General features: G+C 36.1%; 1 protein-coding gene across 5 annotated transcripts in view; it reads left to right on the plus strand.

The window, feature by feature from the left end:
- The window catches only part of SLF2 (SMC5-SMC6 complex localization factor 2), a 54,383-nt gene extending 37,964 nt beyond the window's left edge, over positions 1-16,419 (plus strand). For all 5 annotated transcript variants that reach the window (XM_059881931.1, XM_005225607.5, NM_001102259.2 and 2 more), the window contains exons 12-20: positions 1,399-1,501; positions 2,111-2,287; positions 3,864-3,961; positions 4,525-4,612; positions 6,206-6,337; positions 6,777-6,854; positions 9,062-9,148; positions 11,054-11,122; positions 13,149-16,419. In XM_059881931.1, the coding sequence (XP_059737914.1) occupies positions 1,399-1,501; positions 2,111-2,287; positions 3,864-3,961; positions 4,525-4,612; positions 6,206-6,337; positions 6,777-6,854; positions 9,062-9,148; positions 11,054-11,122; positions 13,149-13,184 (868 nt within the window). In that variant the 3' untranslated portion in view covers positions 13,185-16,419. The remainder of the gene's footprint in view (positions 1-1,398; positions 1,502-2,110; positions 2,288-3,863; positions 3,962-4,524; positions 4,613-6,205; positions 6,338-6,776; positions 6,855-9,061; positions 9,149-11,053; positions 11,123-13,148) is intronic.
- The last annotated feature ends 751 nt before the right edge of the window (positions 16,420-17,170 follow it).

Consider the following 17,170-nt stretch of genomic DNA (forward strand, 5'->3'; position numbering starts at 1 on the left):
TAGGAGAGTAAGACATTAAAGGATTCAAGTAACAGTTCTTTAGCATTAGTCTGCAGGATATACAGACTTAGTTCTAACCTCTTTCTATTCTACATTCCATCGCTGTGTTACATCTCTGTGTTCTCTTCCTGCACCTGTACCTATCTCACAGCTATTCTTTCCTTTTCATTCCTAGCATCAGCCTTATTCAGATCCTCCTCTCATGTCTAGCGTGGCAAAAATCTTCCTCCTGGAAGCTTCCCACCTCCAATATACTTCTTCTTTTCACTGTTAGAGGATTCCTTTTATGAAAATTTTCTTCTCCACTTTTAAACCTTTATACCTGTATTTAAGACTCTACAATTGACTCTGACCTGTTTTCTATTTTGTTCACCCTTTTGTTCTAACCAAATTGATTCTCTTGCTCTTTCTTCATATTAGCCATTGTTGCATTGGATCTTCCTCATGCAAGTCCCTCACCTCCATCCTCAGTGTCTGCTTACCAAGATCTTATCTGTCTCACTTCCTGAAGCACTGTTCATTTGAGTGGAGCTACCAATACTTACATATTTTTACTGTGTGCCAGACATGGTTCTGGGGGCTTAATATATAGTACTTCATCTGATAGTCACTACAGCTACTCAGACATTTTAAGAAATAAGGTTCTGCACATGTAGTTATAGGAGTATCTCCAAGATACAAGTATTAAAGCACTGGGGAGAGGTGCATTCATATTTACTCTTGTATGTATATAAAACACCTACGGGAGGAAGGGCTGAAGCTCATAGTGATTGTCCACGGGAAGGGGAATGAGCCGCTGAGGCCCTAGACTGCAAGGACCATTCTCTTCAGCACACTGTGCCTTCATATCTCTCAGCCTTTTTTTAACCATATGAAAGGGTTATTTATTCAAAAAAATTAAATAAAATATTACCTGTATTTTGAAGGCTAGGTTCATTTCTCTCTCTACCATGAACCTTCACTGATTTCTTCAACCAAAATTGAAATGCTTAGAATTGTTTATATTGCTGTGGCAGTTTTATTGGGCCACTGGCATTTTGAGTTCTTTGTAGTCAGAGCCACCTTCTACATAGCTCTCAGACACCAAGAGCAACAGGGAGATTGCTTTATAAAAAGCAGCTGTTTGAGGGAAAACTAATGTGTAGAGACGGAAATCAAATATACCTGGAGTAGGAGATAGCTGATTAACTCAGATCTGACAAGGACTCTGGGAAGTAATAGAAATGTTCTATTTCTTGGTTGGGATGGTGGTTACACTAGTATATACATATTCATCAAAGTTTTAAATGTGTATATTTATTTTATCGTATGTAATTATACCTCAATAAAATTTTTGTTGTTCAGTGCTTCTCAGAATTTTATTCCTAATTTCTCACTTCTTTATTCACTTTTCTATAGTTCTGAAACACAGATGACATTGGGGGTGAAAGAAAATGAAGATTCATCTTACAAGCCAATTTTTTCTTCTCTCCCTGAAACCAACATTTTAAATGTGGTTAAGGTAGGAAAAAAACTGTTTTGTATGTCTTTAGCACAGAGCTGGAACCATTTAGTTTTTTGCTTAGCGATTTTCAAACAAAATCACTAGTGTTTTACCATGGCATTTCTAGTGTCTGAAATTCCTTAGCAATATTCTTTGTATTAAAACTTGATTTTGCTGTTTTTATTTTTGTTTTAATATTACGAGCAAAAGGGAACTTTAAATCAGCATTATGTGATTAAATTAGTTCTAGGAATACCTTTACCAAGAAGCTTTTTGAAACTAGTATTTTTGAAAATAATAATTTTCTAGAATTAGAATATACAAAGAAAAATTGTTATTTACAGTATACCTTAGTGACCAAGAATTAATAAGTGTTAAAAATCTTTAGTGACTGAATCGAATCATTCGTGATATTGAACTGTTAAAATCTTGAAAATTAAAAATGGAGAAGAAAATACTTAGCAATTCAACTATTAACATTAATGTTTTTTGCCTTTTCCTAGACAGCTGATGTTTTGGTTTCTGTGTAGTTCCCATTTGCATTTTTTGTCAAAAAGTTTTTATACTGTAAACTCTTCAAGCAGAATATATTTCCTTAAGTTGTTTTGTCTCTGATCTGTGTCAAAGTTTCTAGGCTTGTGTACATCAATACATCCAGAAGGTTACCAGGATCGTGAAATAATGTTACTGATCTTAATGTTGTTTAAAATGAGTTTGGAAAAAGAATTGAAACAGATTCCTCTAGTGGACTTTCAGAGCCTCTTAATAAACCTGATGAAAAACATCAGAGATTGGAACACAAAGGTAACATTACTTAAAACTTTAGTATTGTTTTTTGTATAGCGTCACAGTTTGACTTTCATAGTGTATGCAGAATTGACAGTTTCTAACCTAAGTTGAGATCTTCAGCAGATGAAAACTGAGGAAAGGACTGTCTTTGCTGGAACTATATTTAATTCATGAAACTGAATCTTAATAAAACTGAAGCCATTAATTCAACAAAAAATGTGTTATGTTTATTGGGGATTAACTGTGAGCCAAGTATTATTAATACAGGTGCTAGAGACAAAGCTGTGTGAAGATAAAACCCTTGCTCTCCCCACACTTTTTAGTCAAAGGGCTAGGTTATAAACAGTGTAAATGTAGATTATAATATCATATTAAGTTATAGTAAATGCTACAAATTACAATAAAGCAGGACAAGGCAGGGATCCTCTGCTATTTGGTATGAGGCAGTTAGAGAAGGCCTTTCTGAAGTAACCTTTGAACAGAGCCCTAAATGAAGTGGTAGAGTGAATCATGCATACAAAATTTGAGTTAAATTTCTGTGGCCATTGAGGGTAAACATGTATAATTTTTGTTAGGTTTTTTAAAATTATGTTTTTCAACCTTTTTTTGGTAGAAAATGTCAAACGTGCTAAAGTAGGGGAAACAGTTTAATGAACCCCTAAGTACTTATCACCCAGCTTCAGCAATTATCAAAATGTAATCAATTTTCAGCTTCCTAGGTGGCACTAGTGATAAAGAACCTGCCTGCCAATGCAGGAGACATAAGAGACATAGGTTTGATCCCTGGGTTGGGAAGAGCCCCTGGAGGAGGCCATGGCAACCCACTCCAGTATCTTGCCTGGAGAATCCCATGGACACAGGAACCTGGTGGGCTATAGTCCATTGGGTTGCACAGAGTTGGACATGACTGCAGCGACTTAGCACAGCACACAATCAGTCTTATCTCTTACCCTATCCTATATTTCCTTTCCTTTTTTTTTTTTTAAATTCGGTTGGCCAGTCGTGTCTAGCTCTTTGGAACCCCATTCACTGTAGCCCACCAGGTTCTTCTCTCCATGGGATTTCCCAGGCAAAAATACTGGAGTGGGTTGCCATTTCCTTCTCCAGGGGATCTTCCCAACTCTTGCTAAGGGATTATTTTGAATACTGAAATAGTATTTAAACTTGAGGATTCCTAAATTCAAAAAATTCCTGTTCAGGAACATGTATTGTGCAACTCTTATTATATACCTTTGGAAACTGGTGTTTGTATTTAGATTTTTTTTTTTTTCTTTTAACTTTACGACATGGAAGCATCCTAGATGTCCATCAGCAGATGAATGGATAAGAAAGCTGTGGTACATATACACAATGGTGTATTTAGATTATTCTTTGAAGGACTTAAAATCAGTGTAGATATGATGTAGCACAAAACACAAAAGTTAAATAAAGTTCTGATAAATGTATTGATTCAGTTTACTCTAGAGTTTAAGATAAAACTGAATCTGTGTGCTCTTTTTGTAATCTTAAGTCAAGAAGGGACATTGATGATCTGTTAGATACTTGATTCCACTAACTTAGGTGAAAAATTGTGCTCACGGTTTGTTTTCAGGTGCCTGAACTCTCTCTGGCCATAAACGAACTCTCCACTCATCCCCACAACCTTCTCTGGTTGGTACAGCTGGTCCCTAATTGGACATCACGTGGAAGGTATTGAAAAGTGAGAATGAAACATTAGAATGATATATGTTTACATTAATGAAATGCTTTTAGGTCCTTTATTTCCTTTCATCATTTCTTGAATGTTAGATCAGAGTCTTTTATTTGATATTATAAGAAAAGGCATTGACAGCCTGATTCTGATTTTCAGCTCAGATCACTTTGTAATAGTCTTGATTGTTAATTTTAGCTTTAGCTTATCTGATAACTTAATATAGATGGCATATACCACAAAAATGAATCAATTCGCTTTTTTTTTTTTTTTTTTTTGCTTTAATAAAAAGGAATTCCAGCAATAAAATAGATTTTCTAACAGTAAATCGTCAGGGTCAAAAATAAAGGCTCTCAATGGTTTTCCTGCACTTCAGACAACTTTAACTTTGTGTACAAATATTTTACATGGAAATGTTACTATTCTAATAAAGTTTATATATTCTTATATAGCCTTCTCTTGAAACATTAGCTGTGTTGCAAATTAGAAGAACTTCTTTTGGCTCATTCATTTGCTTCTTAAACAATATTGATTAAATGCATCCTAAAAATTCTAATTTCAGGCAACTGAGACAGTGCCTCAGCCTAGTGATTATTTCAAAGCTTTTGGATGAAAAACGTGAAGATATCCCTAATGTGAATAATCTGCAGGTATAAATAGCACTTTTATTTTCTTTTAATAAATGGGAGAGACGTATAGAAAAAAATGATGGATCCTATGTCAAAAGTCCTGCAGTTAGGGCTTAACTCTTAGGCCAAATACTGTTCATGTAATCTTTTGCATGGTATTTAACCAATAAGACCCAGTTTCTTTATCTGTGAAATGGAGACAGTATCACACCATCTACCACATAGGATGGTTGTGGACAATTAGATGAATTAATTTATAAAAAGTGCTGGGAAAATAAAAATATGCTATATAAATGTGAATTATTTATTTCACCTTGTCAACGTTAGCAATTTTATCACGAGATTAGAAATTACTAAACTATTAAATGTTAATTATATCCTGTGTTTATATTTTTAAATTATAGCTCTTTAAATTATAGAGCTTAAATGTGGTTGCCGTTTAAGTACTTGGTTCAGTAGTGAATATATTATGTGTATATGTGCATATATAAACATGTCCTATAGAAAACCCATTCTGAGAAGTCCTGAAGGCTTTTTACAAACATCAGTAGCACTAGTGAGGCTATTTGTAGTTGAATTTGAAACATAGAATCCGATCTAGATGTAGTGTTCTTGTTTGAATTGCAGTGCAGTATAAGATAATCTGTCACGTCCTACAGAGTAAAAATAAATAAAGTGGAGATAAAGATTCTGGCCTTGAAAACAAACTGTAGTGGTTGAAACAGTTAAGCAACCATTGTGGTACAGTGTAGTAAGAGCAGTGACAGAAGTATGCTCAGGGTGCTGTGGGACAGAGAGATTGAAGAGGACAGCTGTTTCTATATTAGTAGAGTTGAAGTAGATTTGATTCTAGATTTATGGGGGGACCACACCTGAGCCACCAAGGTAATTAGAAATAGCTCTCAGTCCTTTCAGTGATATTACTGCCATCAAAAGAGAATTCTTTCCAAAAATCAGTGACTTCTACTCACAAGGATGAAGATTCAACTTTGCTGACTTTTGAATAATTTTTCATAAAAAGTATTCCCTTTGACCTCTTTGGTAATGCAATTTGGTCTCCTCCTTAAGTTTTCATCTTCAATTAAAAGTACTAAATCTTAAATTTAATATCCCTTTTAGGGAATTTCCTGGTGGTTCAGTGGTTAGCACTTGGCACTTTCACTGCCAGGGCCTGGGTTCAATCCCTGATTGGGGAACTAAGATCCTACAAGCCTCAAAGTACAACCAAAAAAATTAAGATCCCTTTTAAGCAGTTGACTCTTTTTCCCCCTCTCATTTTATTACAATGAAGTTTAACAGTATATAAAAGACACATAAACCTTGGTGGGTCAGTTGGAGACTTGGTTTTTTTGGTTGTACCACGTGGCATGCAGAATCTTCCCTGACTAGGGATCAAACCTGTGCCCCCTACATTGGTAGTGTGTAGTTTTTAACCACTGACTGCCAAGGAAGTCCCTCGGTTGGGAACTTTTAAGTAAAGAATAAATGAATATCACTGAACTTTAAGAAACTAAATTAGAAAAGACAAAATGAACAGAGGACACTGAAAACATGCCTAAGAAAGAGTAAGTGTATTGCCTAATATGTTTCATTGTCTCCTCTTTCCTTTGATAGATATCAGTCTTACATCGCTATCTTGTGCAAATGAAGCCTTCAGATTTGTTGAAGAAAATGGTCTTGAAGAAAAGAGCTGAACAACCAAACAGCACTATTGATGATAGTCTTCATTTGGAACTTGAAAAGCAGGTATCCAGGGCTAGATCATCTCAAAAGAGTACATTTGAGCACGACCTGTGATAGCTTCCTAACCATAGACATTTCTGAATTTAGAGACTAGATACATTGTAGCATAGTTATATGGTGAATGATATTTTTGTTTATTGCTGTCATAAAAATCCTTCAGTTAACTTGAAGATTGAAATAAAAGGATTGTTGGTAATTTAATACTGTGAGTATTTTTCATAGCCCTTTACTAGGGCAGTCATGAGGTGGTAAAAGGAATGAACTTGAATTAGAAATCAGAAACCTGGGATAAATGCTTGACTTTTGCTTACTTACCAGTCCAGTTAACTTTAGCAAATCCAGTCCTTCCTGGGCAACTTCCCTAATGTTTGTTTAAACTGGGATGACATGTACTCTAGCTAATTTCATCCATGGGTGTTGACTTTATTCATTTCTCTACCAGGCATATTACCTGACCTACATTCTTCTTCATTTAATCGGTGAGGTTAGTTGTTCTCACTCCTTTTCTTCTGGACAACGGGTAGGTATTTTTTCATCCTTTTTATTTTTAATAAATGTCACTATTGATGGAATAATGATCATTTTTTATATAGGAGAAAATATAATAACTTATCAAATTCACTTTGGATTCACTGTCGAAATAACTGTACACTGGAAAGGGAGAAGTGATGGTAACCTTGCAGCCTTCTTTTGTTGTTGTCTGCACTGAGTCTTCATTGCTGTGCAGGCTTTCTCCAGTTGCAGCAAGCAGGAGCTACTCTCTCATTGGAGTGTGTGGGCTTCTCATTGCGGTGACTTCTCTTGTTATGGGGCACAGGCCCTAGGGTATGTGGGCTTCATAGTTGCAACTTGCAGGCTCCATAGTTAGGGCACACAGTCTCTCTAGAATGTGTGGGCTTTAGTAGTTGTGGTTCACAGGCTGAGTTGCCCCATGGCATGTGGAATGTTCCTGGGCCAACCTGCGTCCCCAGTATTGGCAGGCGGATTCTTAACTGCTGGACCACCAGGGAAGTCCAAACTCAACATTTTTTTTTTCTTGCCTTGCTATACGACTTGCCGAATCTTAGTTCCTCAACCAGGGATTCTAGCCATATTGTTGACAATTATTTGTCTAGAGATGTTTGTTCTGTTTATTGGAGTGGAACTTAACCGTGATAACTTGGCAGTAGTGTAATACATTAATATCAAAATCACCAAATACTAAATGAGCTAGCTCTTAGCTCTATTCTTCCCATCTCTGCTCCCACTCCATTTCCTTTTTTCTTTAAAAATAATGTTTGCCTTCAAAATTAAACTGATGGTAAGTCAGGCTACTCGAGATCTACATTCCTAAATTATCTCCTCATGTTAAGATTTTCATTTTGAATTAGTTTATTCTTCCAGTACTATCATGTTCCTTATTTGTGGGGAAAATTCTTGTTTAATACTCCCATGTTTCACACTTTAGGTAATCCAACCCCTGTTTAAAATTTTGTATCTCCTTAGACATGATCAAAAAGGACACAAGACTGCTTCCTGTGTTTTTATAAACACTGTTGTGCATAGAACTGTGTTTGCTTTCCTGATTGGAACCTAATATAATCATCTGTGGGGCTTCCCTAGTGGCCCTAGTGGTAAAGAACGTGCCTGCCAATGCAGGAGACAGAAGAGACATGGGTTCCATCCCAGGATCAGGAATATCCCCTGGAGGAGGGCAGAGCAACCCACTCCAGTATCTTGCCTGGAGAATCCCATGAACAGACGAGCCTGGCAAGCTACAGTCCATAGGATCGCAAAGAGTTGGACGCAACTGAAGCAGCTTAGCATGCATGCAGTCATCTATCTGTTCTTATATATGGTCTTTAAATTTTTTAATTATTTTTTCTGATTAGAAAACAATTATTACGTTAAAACTCAATTACTATAAAACCATGTAAGGTAGAAAGTGAAAGACTTTATAATCCAGTGCCCTCCTGTAAATTTCTCCATAATTTATGGATATCCTAACATAATTACTTTTTTAAAAATGCTGTCATGCTATTCACATTATTTGCAAATTGTCTTTTCTCCTCCACTGTAAATTACTTAGCACTTCTGTGTAATTAAACTATAGTATTCCAAAATCTTTACTGATGAACATTCCTGTTTCTGTGATTACACACAATACTAACATGAACCTTTGGAAGCATTTCTATAGGGTAAATTCCTAGAAGTAGAAATGCTGAATCAAAATTTATAAAGTTTTCAAATTTTAATTATTGTAAAATGATTATTATCATATTTCCCTCCTCAAAAATGTCCATTTACATTCTCACCTTAGTATGTATACGAGTGTGACTCTTTGGAAGTGTATACTTCTAAAACTTAGGCCACTTAATTTTTCAAAGAACTATTAGTAAACATTGTTTTGTTCATAGAGAAAATAGGTCAGCTGTTACTTGAATATTTCATTAGAGATCGTGTTAACAGAAGGACTTACATTTCTGGGCACTACATCATAGTCTGAACTCTGGGGCTAGTTTTCATTAATGTGTCTTAATGCAAAAAGCTAGCAATAAGCTGTAACTGATTATTGCAGCAGTCACTACATTTTACTCATATGACTGCTTCTGTGTTGGACAGTTAGTATCAGAAATTGCTAAGGTAGATTTTTTTTTAAATGATTGTCAGTTCTAGCTACATAATCTCTTCTTTGCTCATTTGTAATGCTTTAAAATTGTTTTCATCCTTTGTATTTGTTTTACACAGAAACATTTTGTGCACCTCTGTGGGGCTTTGGAAAAGCACGTTAAGTGTGATATTAGGGAAGATGCAAGACTGTTTTATAGAACCAAGGTAAGTATGCCTTTTTCCTAATAGTTTCATTGTTTGTTTATCCTTGGCTTTGTTAATATTTGAGTAAGAGAAGCCTATAAGCCTCTTTTTTAAGAACATATAGCATTAGAAATAAGACTTTCTCGTTTAATAACAAATTAGGTTCGTCTAAGTACTTCTAGCTAGATTGAAAGTGAAAGGGAAAAATCTCAAAGCAAAACATTTAAGACAAGAAGCTGAAAAGAAAAGCTGAATATAAGAATATGGAGTTAGGAAAGCAACTTTAGTATTAATAAAACAATTTGACAATTTTTCCTGAAACATAAACACCACTATTTTTAAAACATTTTCTTCTAAGGATTTTTTTTTTTATTCTTAATCATCCTTTAGCTTTTGCAGTGTAGGGGTGATTCTTTCTTGCCATTTGTTTAGATAGTCTTAAGTGAGATTTCAGGTTTGTAATTAGCTATAAAGTCATTTCAACAATGCCTATGTAGATTTAGTATCTGTATTTGTTTAATAGATGTAAGTTAAATACCAAAAGGAGCAACTAACAAAATTGTATTAGATTGTGGATTTTCAAATGCAGGTAGGAGATAGCTCTTTGGCTTAGAGTGAAAACCAGTTTCAGAAACACATTCTTTTGAACATCGACTAGTTACTGGCCCGTAGAACTTGGTGGTGGTGGCTACTGCTGACAGACATGCTACAGGGGACCACCCCCAAGTTGTTTGTTTCTTAAAGTCAAGAGGCTGGGTGTAGACTGGTGCCAGGGCTCCTCTTACTTAGAGTGGAGAGTGACATGGAGATCTATGGAAATTGCTTCGGGGGCGGTCCTGCTGAAGTGAATGAATTGCATGCCTCTCCACAAGCCTCTAGTAGAAAAGGTGCTGATTGTTTTGGAGAAACTGAATCTGCCAAACTGTAAATGGAGAAAAAAGCAGACCTTACAGTTTACTTTATAAACTTAAAGCAACTCTAAAATTCCTCACCCTTTTAAAATATTTTGCTGGGACTTCCCTGGCAGTCCAGTGGTTAAGACTCCACACTTCCACTTCAGGGGGCACGAGGTCAATCCCTTGTCAGAAAACTGAGATCCCACATACTGCATGGCACAGCCCAAAATAGACATACATAAATATATACAAATATTTTGTCAGGCTGTTATGTCCAAGAACTAATTGAGAATCCTCTAGTGTGGTAGGAAAGTTTGAGTTTCATACAAAGACTTACTAGAGCTCCAAATGTAGGAATGCATCAGGTATTTATATGTAAAGAGGATTCTTTGTGCAGTCTACCTTCAGCCACAGATTCTTTCCAAACTATCTCAGCTTCCTGCTCTTGAGTGAGTCATTATTTATCACTTTCTTTGTTTTTGAGGCAGAGATAGCAGTAGGATTTTCTCTGGTGCAGGGACTTGGCACCGCTAACCCCCCCACATTGTTTACGAGTCATCTATACTTTGCAGAATCCTAGAGAGACTTAACACTCAATTGAAAAGGAACAAATAACAACCCTCTTTTGTGACCTTGAATCAAATAGAACTTGAAAGGCAAGGAACAACCAAAGCCTTGGGTCCTGTAAGAGTGGAAAGCCTACTCTTCAGCTTTCCTGTTGGGTGTTCAGAAGCCAGCGAGTTGAAAATAGGTGTCTTAAAGGCAGAAAATTTGTTTTTTTGGATGATCTTTAGTTAACTAATGTGAAAATGGAGTCCTAAGCATTCAGTATCTTAGACATAATGATGAAGAACGGTCTTAGTTAATCACTGTGACTTGAAAACCCCTCTAGAAGTTGAGGAGTTTCTTCTTTCTTGATAGATACTACATTGAGTTGTTGGGGGTGGGTCTGTCACAATTATCAGGTCTTTTGTGTCAAGTCTTAAATTGTTTTGATCTGATCTCTTTTCCCCTTCTTTGTATTTTTAAGGTAAAAGACTTGGTTGCCAGGATACATGGAAAATGGCAGGAAATAATACAGAACTGTCGGCCTACTCAGGTGTCATTTTATTAAACAGTTTTATTTGTTCTCAGTTTGTTGTTGTTCAGTCAGTCGTTTCTGACTCTTTGCAACCCCATGGAGTGCAGCACACCAGGCTTCCGTGTCCATCACCATTTCCCAGAGTTTGCTCAAACTTAATGTCCATTTAGTCGGTGATGCCATCCAACCATCTCATCCTCTGTTGTCCCCTTCTCCTCCTGCCTTCAATCTTTCCCAGCATCTGGTTCTTTTCCATGAGTTGGCTCTTTGCATCAAGTGGCCAAAGTATTGGAGCTTCAGCTTCAGCATCAGTCCTTCCAGTGAATATTCAGAATTGATTTCCTTTGGGATTGACTGGTTTGATGATGTTATTTCTTCATACTCTTCTAAAAAGACATGACAAATACTTACTTCTAGATATGTTAAGATAAACTGAAAATTCCAATATACTCCTTTATGTATGTTTTTAAAATTTTTGTTTGTTCTTATATTCATTAATTTATTTTCAAAGGTGGTTGACCCAATTTTAAAATGTTACATTGCATCCAATGGTGTTTATTTCATGTGGAGTATTTCTTAATATCTTTATTGAGATAAAATTCACATGTCATACATTTCACCCAATTAAAGTATACAGTGTTTTTTTTAGTATATGCACAGTTCAATCATCACCACAGTTTAGTACATCTATCAGTCCAAAAAGTGACACTCATACCCATTAGCAGTCACTCCTCATTCCCCAAGCACCTGCACTCCCATCCCCACTCCCTGCAAGCCCTAGGCTACCACTAATCCACTTTCTGTCTAAGTAGGTTTGCCTATTCTTTATATTTCATACAAATGGAATCATATATGATGTAGTCTTTTATGACTGGCTTCTTTTACATAACATAATGTTAAGTTAATGCATGTTTGGCATGTTGTATATCCTTTGTATTGCCAAATAATATTCCACTATATGCATATATCATATTTTATATATCTACTTAGTAGATTTATATATTTACTTTTATATATCTGCTTATTATGAATTGTTTCCACTTCCTGGCTGTTGTGAATACTGCTTCCGTGAACATTTGTGTATAGGTAAAGTGGCTGCACTGTTTTACATTCCCACCAGAAGGTTTGAGGTTTCCAGTTTTTTCACATTCTCGCCAACATTTGTTATTATCTGTTTTTCAGATATAGACATAGGGACAAGGAATGTCATTGTGATTTTAATTTGCATTTCCCCGATGCTGAGCATCTTTTTATGTGTTTGTTGGCCATTCATACATTTTCTTTGAAGAAGTCTCTATTCAAATCCTTTGTCCATTTTTTAACTGTGAGAATTCTCCATATGTTCTAAATATAAATTCCCCCATGAGGTACATAATTTGCCAATATTTTCTTCCATTCTCTGTGTTGTCTTTCATTGTTTTGATGATGTTATTCAAAGAAGTTTTTCATTATGATGAAGTCCAGTTTTGTTTTTTTTTTTCTTTTGTCACTTAGGGTTTTGGTATTATATCTAAGGATACTTTCCATAAGAAGGGCATTGTTTAAACACTTGCTATTAAGTTTACCATCCTGTTAATTTACAGACCAACTACAGTAATAAATGGATTGTATCAAAGTAACAGGAACACAGAAGTCTTCGAGAAATATTATGTTAATGTTTTGTTGTTCTTGTTTTAGTTACTAATCTCCATAGACTTCTTTTAGGCCAGCCTTTTTTGCTGATGTAGCATTAAAACAAAAAAATTTAATACCAAAACTGTTAATCAGCTTAACGTTTTCATTAATCTTTCTAAATACATCCCTCCACCTGTGTGTGTTGCTGAGGAAAACATCTTGTACTAATTTATACTTAGTTTAAATTGTTAGACTATAAAATGTGAAACTTGAATCTGATTACGATAAATTATCAGAGAAATGTACTATGTCAACATTTTATTAATTTCATTATCAAAGCCCATTGTCTGGTGATTAGTGGTTTTATATGGATTAATTCATAATCTGATTTTCCTTTATCCTGTTTTTTTCCTTCCCTTTCCTTTTCTAGGGGCAACTTCATGACTTTTGGGTACCAGATTCTTAACAGGAGTTGCAGCAAAAAAATTATGAACTAAGAGAAATTCAATAAGAGCCTTTCCTAAAGGAATACTACAGAATCCAATGGAAAGCTAAGAACATGTGCAGCAGACGTGCTACTTGAGTATCTAGAATGAAGCTGGTAATGAAGAAATTGCCATTTCTGAAGCAGATATGAAATATAATCTGATTAATTACAGCAACTGGCCTTTTAAAAGAGAAGAATTCCTTGAGAGGGGAGAGGTAGAAGCAGCTGACAGTTGCATATCTAACCTTCCCCTGTTTACTCTTGTTAAATTGTAAGCCTGTTATCTTTTTTTTTTTTTTGGATTATATTTGCAGCACTTGGATAATCACAGGAAGTATGTAAGAAAGGGCTTGGACCAACTTGAAAAGCTGGACCTGGAAACCAAGATCAAGTTCCAGTTTGATTTAATTTTCCTTTTTAGTTATTTTATGACTCAAAGGGGAAAGCTTAAAACTGAGTTTAATAATTGAAAGGATAAATCTTTTCTGTTACTCTTGTAAAACCACTGGGGTGTTTTAATCCATGCATTTTTCTTCACTATTCAAGATTATAAATCTGTTGGGTTTTTAAAATACATTTAAACAAACAGTTGAGAAACAGAAGTTTGGTACCTTGTCAGATCCCCTTAAGGGGAAGAGTTTAAGCTATAAAATAGTGGCTTTGTTTTTATTCCAAAACATACATCTGCTGTTTGTTTTGGATTTATTTTACATGCGTTTATATATTTTTTAATACTGGTTAAATCTTAGCATCTTGGCTAAATCTTAGAATTCTGGCCCTTCGTAGCCATATTACAGAAGTCTGTATTGTAAAAGCTAAAGGTCTGAACAGGTTTCCAAAAACTTTTACTTTCATGAGGATATAACCTTAGCAGAGACCTGAATAACATTTATTCTTTGGTACGCTATGCACGCGTGTGTATGTATGTATGTATGTGCGTGCTTGTATTTTAAATTTGTTGCACTTGAAAACCACAGCTGCTCTAAATTCTTAAACACTGGAAAGCCATCCTTTGGTTTCAATGGTGGAGGGTTAGGAGAAATGCACATGCTAGTCTTAGCCCAGGGCCCTTTTGAAGCCTTCGGTAGTAATAGACTCTTACTAGCTAACTGAAGAATTCTTTTGTTGACTGAGTGTCCCTTTAGGAGGGTTGGTTTCCTGAAAGATGATGCCAGCTTTGTGTTTCTTTCTTTCAATATTGACTTGGATGACACTGCTCTCCTGAGCACTCTGTTGCCTCCAGTTGTGGGAGAAGGATGAAGGGGAAGGGATTTGGACTTGATGTTTATAGTTTGAGAGAGGAGAAAATAAATTTTGAAAAATAGCTTTCTACCTCTAATTGAGGCTTAGCAGTAAAAAGCATTTTATCTTAAATTTTCATTTAAAATAGTAACTTTTGAGCCCATGTCAAACATTGAGCAGTTAGAGATTTTATAGGGAAGACTAAGTTAATCTAGTCCCTAAGAACCCTGACTGAATGAGGCTTCAAGAGTCAGACCAACAAAAGTTTTATTCTGTGTTGCGTTTACTGGTAAGAATATTATTATCTTGATACTACCTCTCAAGGGTATTGTTAGAAAATGCCACTTATGGTTAATGAGATAGATACAAAGAGTTATATTGACAGAAGCTTGAAACTCTGGCATCTATCTGCCCAACAGTGGGGGCTTTCACTCTCTGTAATTTAATATTTTGTAGATATACATTATTTGTGTGTAATTTTATAAGTGTTCATATTTTTCTCATTTTGCATTGTGTAAAGTGTACAATATCTCAAAGTATAAAATACTGCTTATATTGCTTGTAATTACAGTGTGTAAATATTTTCTAATCGTGTACATTGAAAGGGGGAACGAGTGGGTTATTCAGGTGTTTTTTTTTTAAAGTGACCCTTTTGTATTGCAGTTTCAGCAGATAACTGCTCATCAAATTTAAAACCACTTTGATACGTTTTATTTAGGAGTTCCAATAAGAAAAGTCTCTATTTTTAATTGTCTCTCTCCATTGGAAAAAAAGTTCATCTGTCCCTTTAAAATAAATGGCCAAACATCAATTTGAACCGTTATATTTATGGCTTGGTAGATATCCTTAGTCTCCAGGTCATATTCCAACAGTATTTTCATTGGGGCTCTCAGAAATTTTTGTGAGTCTTTAGCACAAGTAGCCCATGGTTTTTCTCCGAAATCAAGTATTATCCTTCACCCTCTGAGTCCCCATGCTTTGTCTCCCTCCTGCTGCTGTTGTCCTGTGAATGGGATGGTAGTGGGGGGGGAATATGTTTGTTGCACAGAGAATGTCAGGTCACTTTTTGGACTTGGCAAACAAAGCTTGCACTGAGTGGTGGTGTGTTTGGCAATATTACTGTGTCAAAAATCACCTTGTCTAATTTTCTGGATCTGTATGTCAAACTTATTGCCCTTATTGCAAGCTGAAAATTAAGGTACTTGCAAGTGTTTATGCTTTTGTGTGTAACTGTTTGCCTTATCTAAACTGCTTTTCTTGTTATCCTAAAGTATAATTCTGTTGGTTATATCATGTTAAGTGAAGAGGCTTTCCATGCACAAAATGCATCTATGTAGCAGTAAAGTCATATTTGTACATTTTCTGTTTCTCTCCTGATGGCAGTGGTGCCTTTGTCACCTTTTAGAAGGTTGGCATTTTGTTTTTGTTTTTAAATACAAGTAACAGCTTGCTTTTGACTTCACAAAAATCTCCCCGGACGTAGAAGAAAATGGTGCGTTGTCATCCTGGCTCAGTTGGAGTATTTGCATTTTTATTTCTGTCAAAATAAGTATAGTTGGTGGGGATGGGCCAGTAATAATGTGTGGAGTCTTTAAACCAAGAGTAATTTTGAAATTAAAAATTGAAGAGGTGACCCATTAGCAAGTGACTGAGTTGGAGAATTAGAGGAGGACCGTTCTGGCTTGTCTCTTTAGAAGGCACGTTGGAGTACAGGTGGCTTGGGCGTGTAGCGTGTGATCTGCGGCTATTTCTTACTCATCAACAGTGTCGGTGCACCTCATTATGTGTGCATTTGTTTTCCCTGGGCAGTCCTGTGAGCCAGGTAATCCACCAGCTTTTAGGAAGTTTACAGGTAAATGCAGATTTCCTTTTTCTTCCCTTTTTTTTTTTTAAACAGATTTTATACTACGTCTTGTTTAAAGTCCTATGAATGTATGTGTCTGCTATTAAAATGGCTTTTTCTCAGTTTGAACACGTGTTTGGTTAAATTTGTTTGGGAGTGGGGATGGTTAAGTATCTGGGACGTCCTGTTTCTTCCCTTGCCCCACCTAGTTTTTAAACCTATTTTTTCCTCTTGGATTGGATTCTTCAGTCAGTTTTTTAGTTTGATATTTCCTCTTTCTGGAAAGGAACCATGTTGAGCCCATAGTTGTACACAGTTCACTGTTACATACCCAGTTAATAATTTGCTGTATACTCTGCCATTGGAAATGTGATCACCTCTTTCTTACATCACCTCATTCAGTACAAGCATTCAACAGCTGTATTACTACTGCATGTCAGGCACTGTTTTTAAGATTCAGTGGTGAACAACACAAAGATCTCTCATGAAACTTACCTTCTGAAATCCAGGTGAAGGTATTTTCTTTTATTAGGCAAATAGGACTGGAAAAGAATACCTTTGGCCTGGCTTCCTTTTTCTGGAGCTCAGGGCAAAAAAAGGGGAAGCCATGCAGAGTAGAGGCAGAACTTAGGACCACCTCCAACCTGCCAGGCAGATATATAGCTCTGGATATGCCAGCTGAGGGCTTCCCTTGTGGCTCAGCTGGTAAAGAATCCACCTGCAGTACAGGAGACCTAGGTTTGATCCCTGGGTTAGGAAGATCTCCTGGAGAAGGGAAAGGCTACCCACTCCAGTATTCTGGCCATGGGGTCGCAAAGAATCAGACACGACTGAGCAACTTTCACTTTAACTTTTTTCGTGCCAGCCGAAGGGAGACATA

This window comes from Bos taurus, chromosome 26 (assembly GCF_002263795.3).
Source record: "Bos taurus isolate L1 Dominette 01449 registration number 42190680 breed Hereford chromosome 26, ARS-UCD2.0, whole genome shotgun sequence".
NCBI lineage: Eukaryota > Metazoa > Chordata > Mammalia > Artiodactyla > Bovidae > Bos > Bos taurus.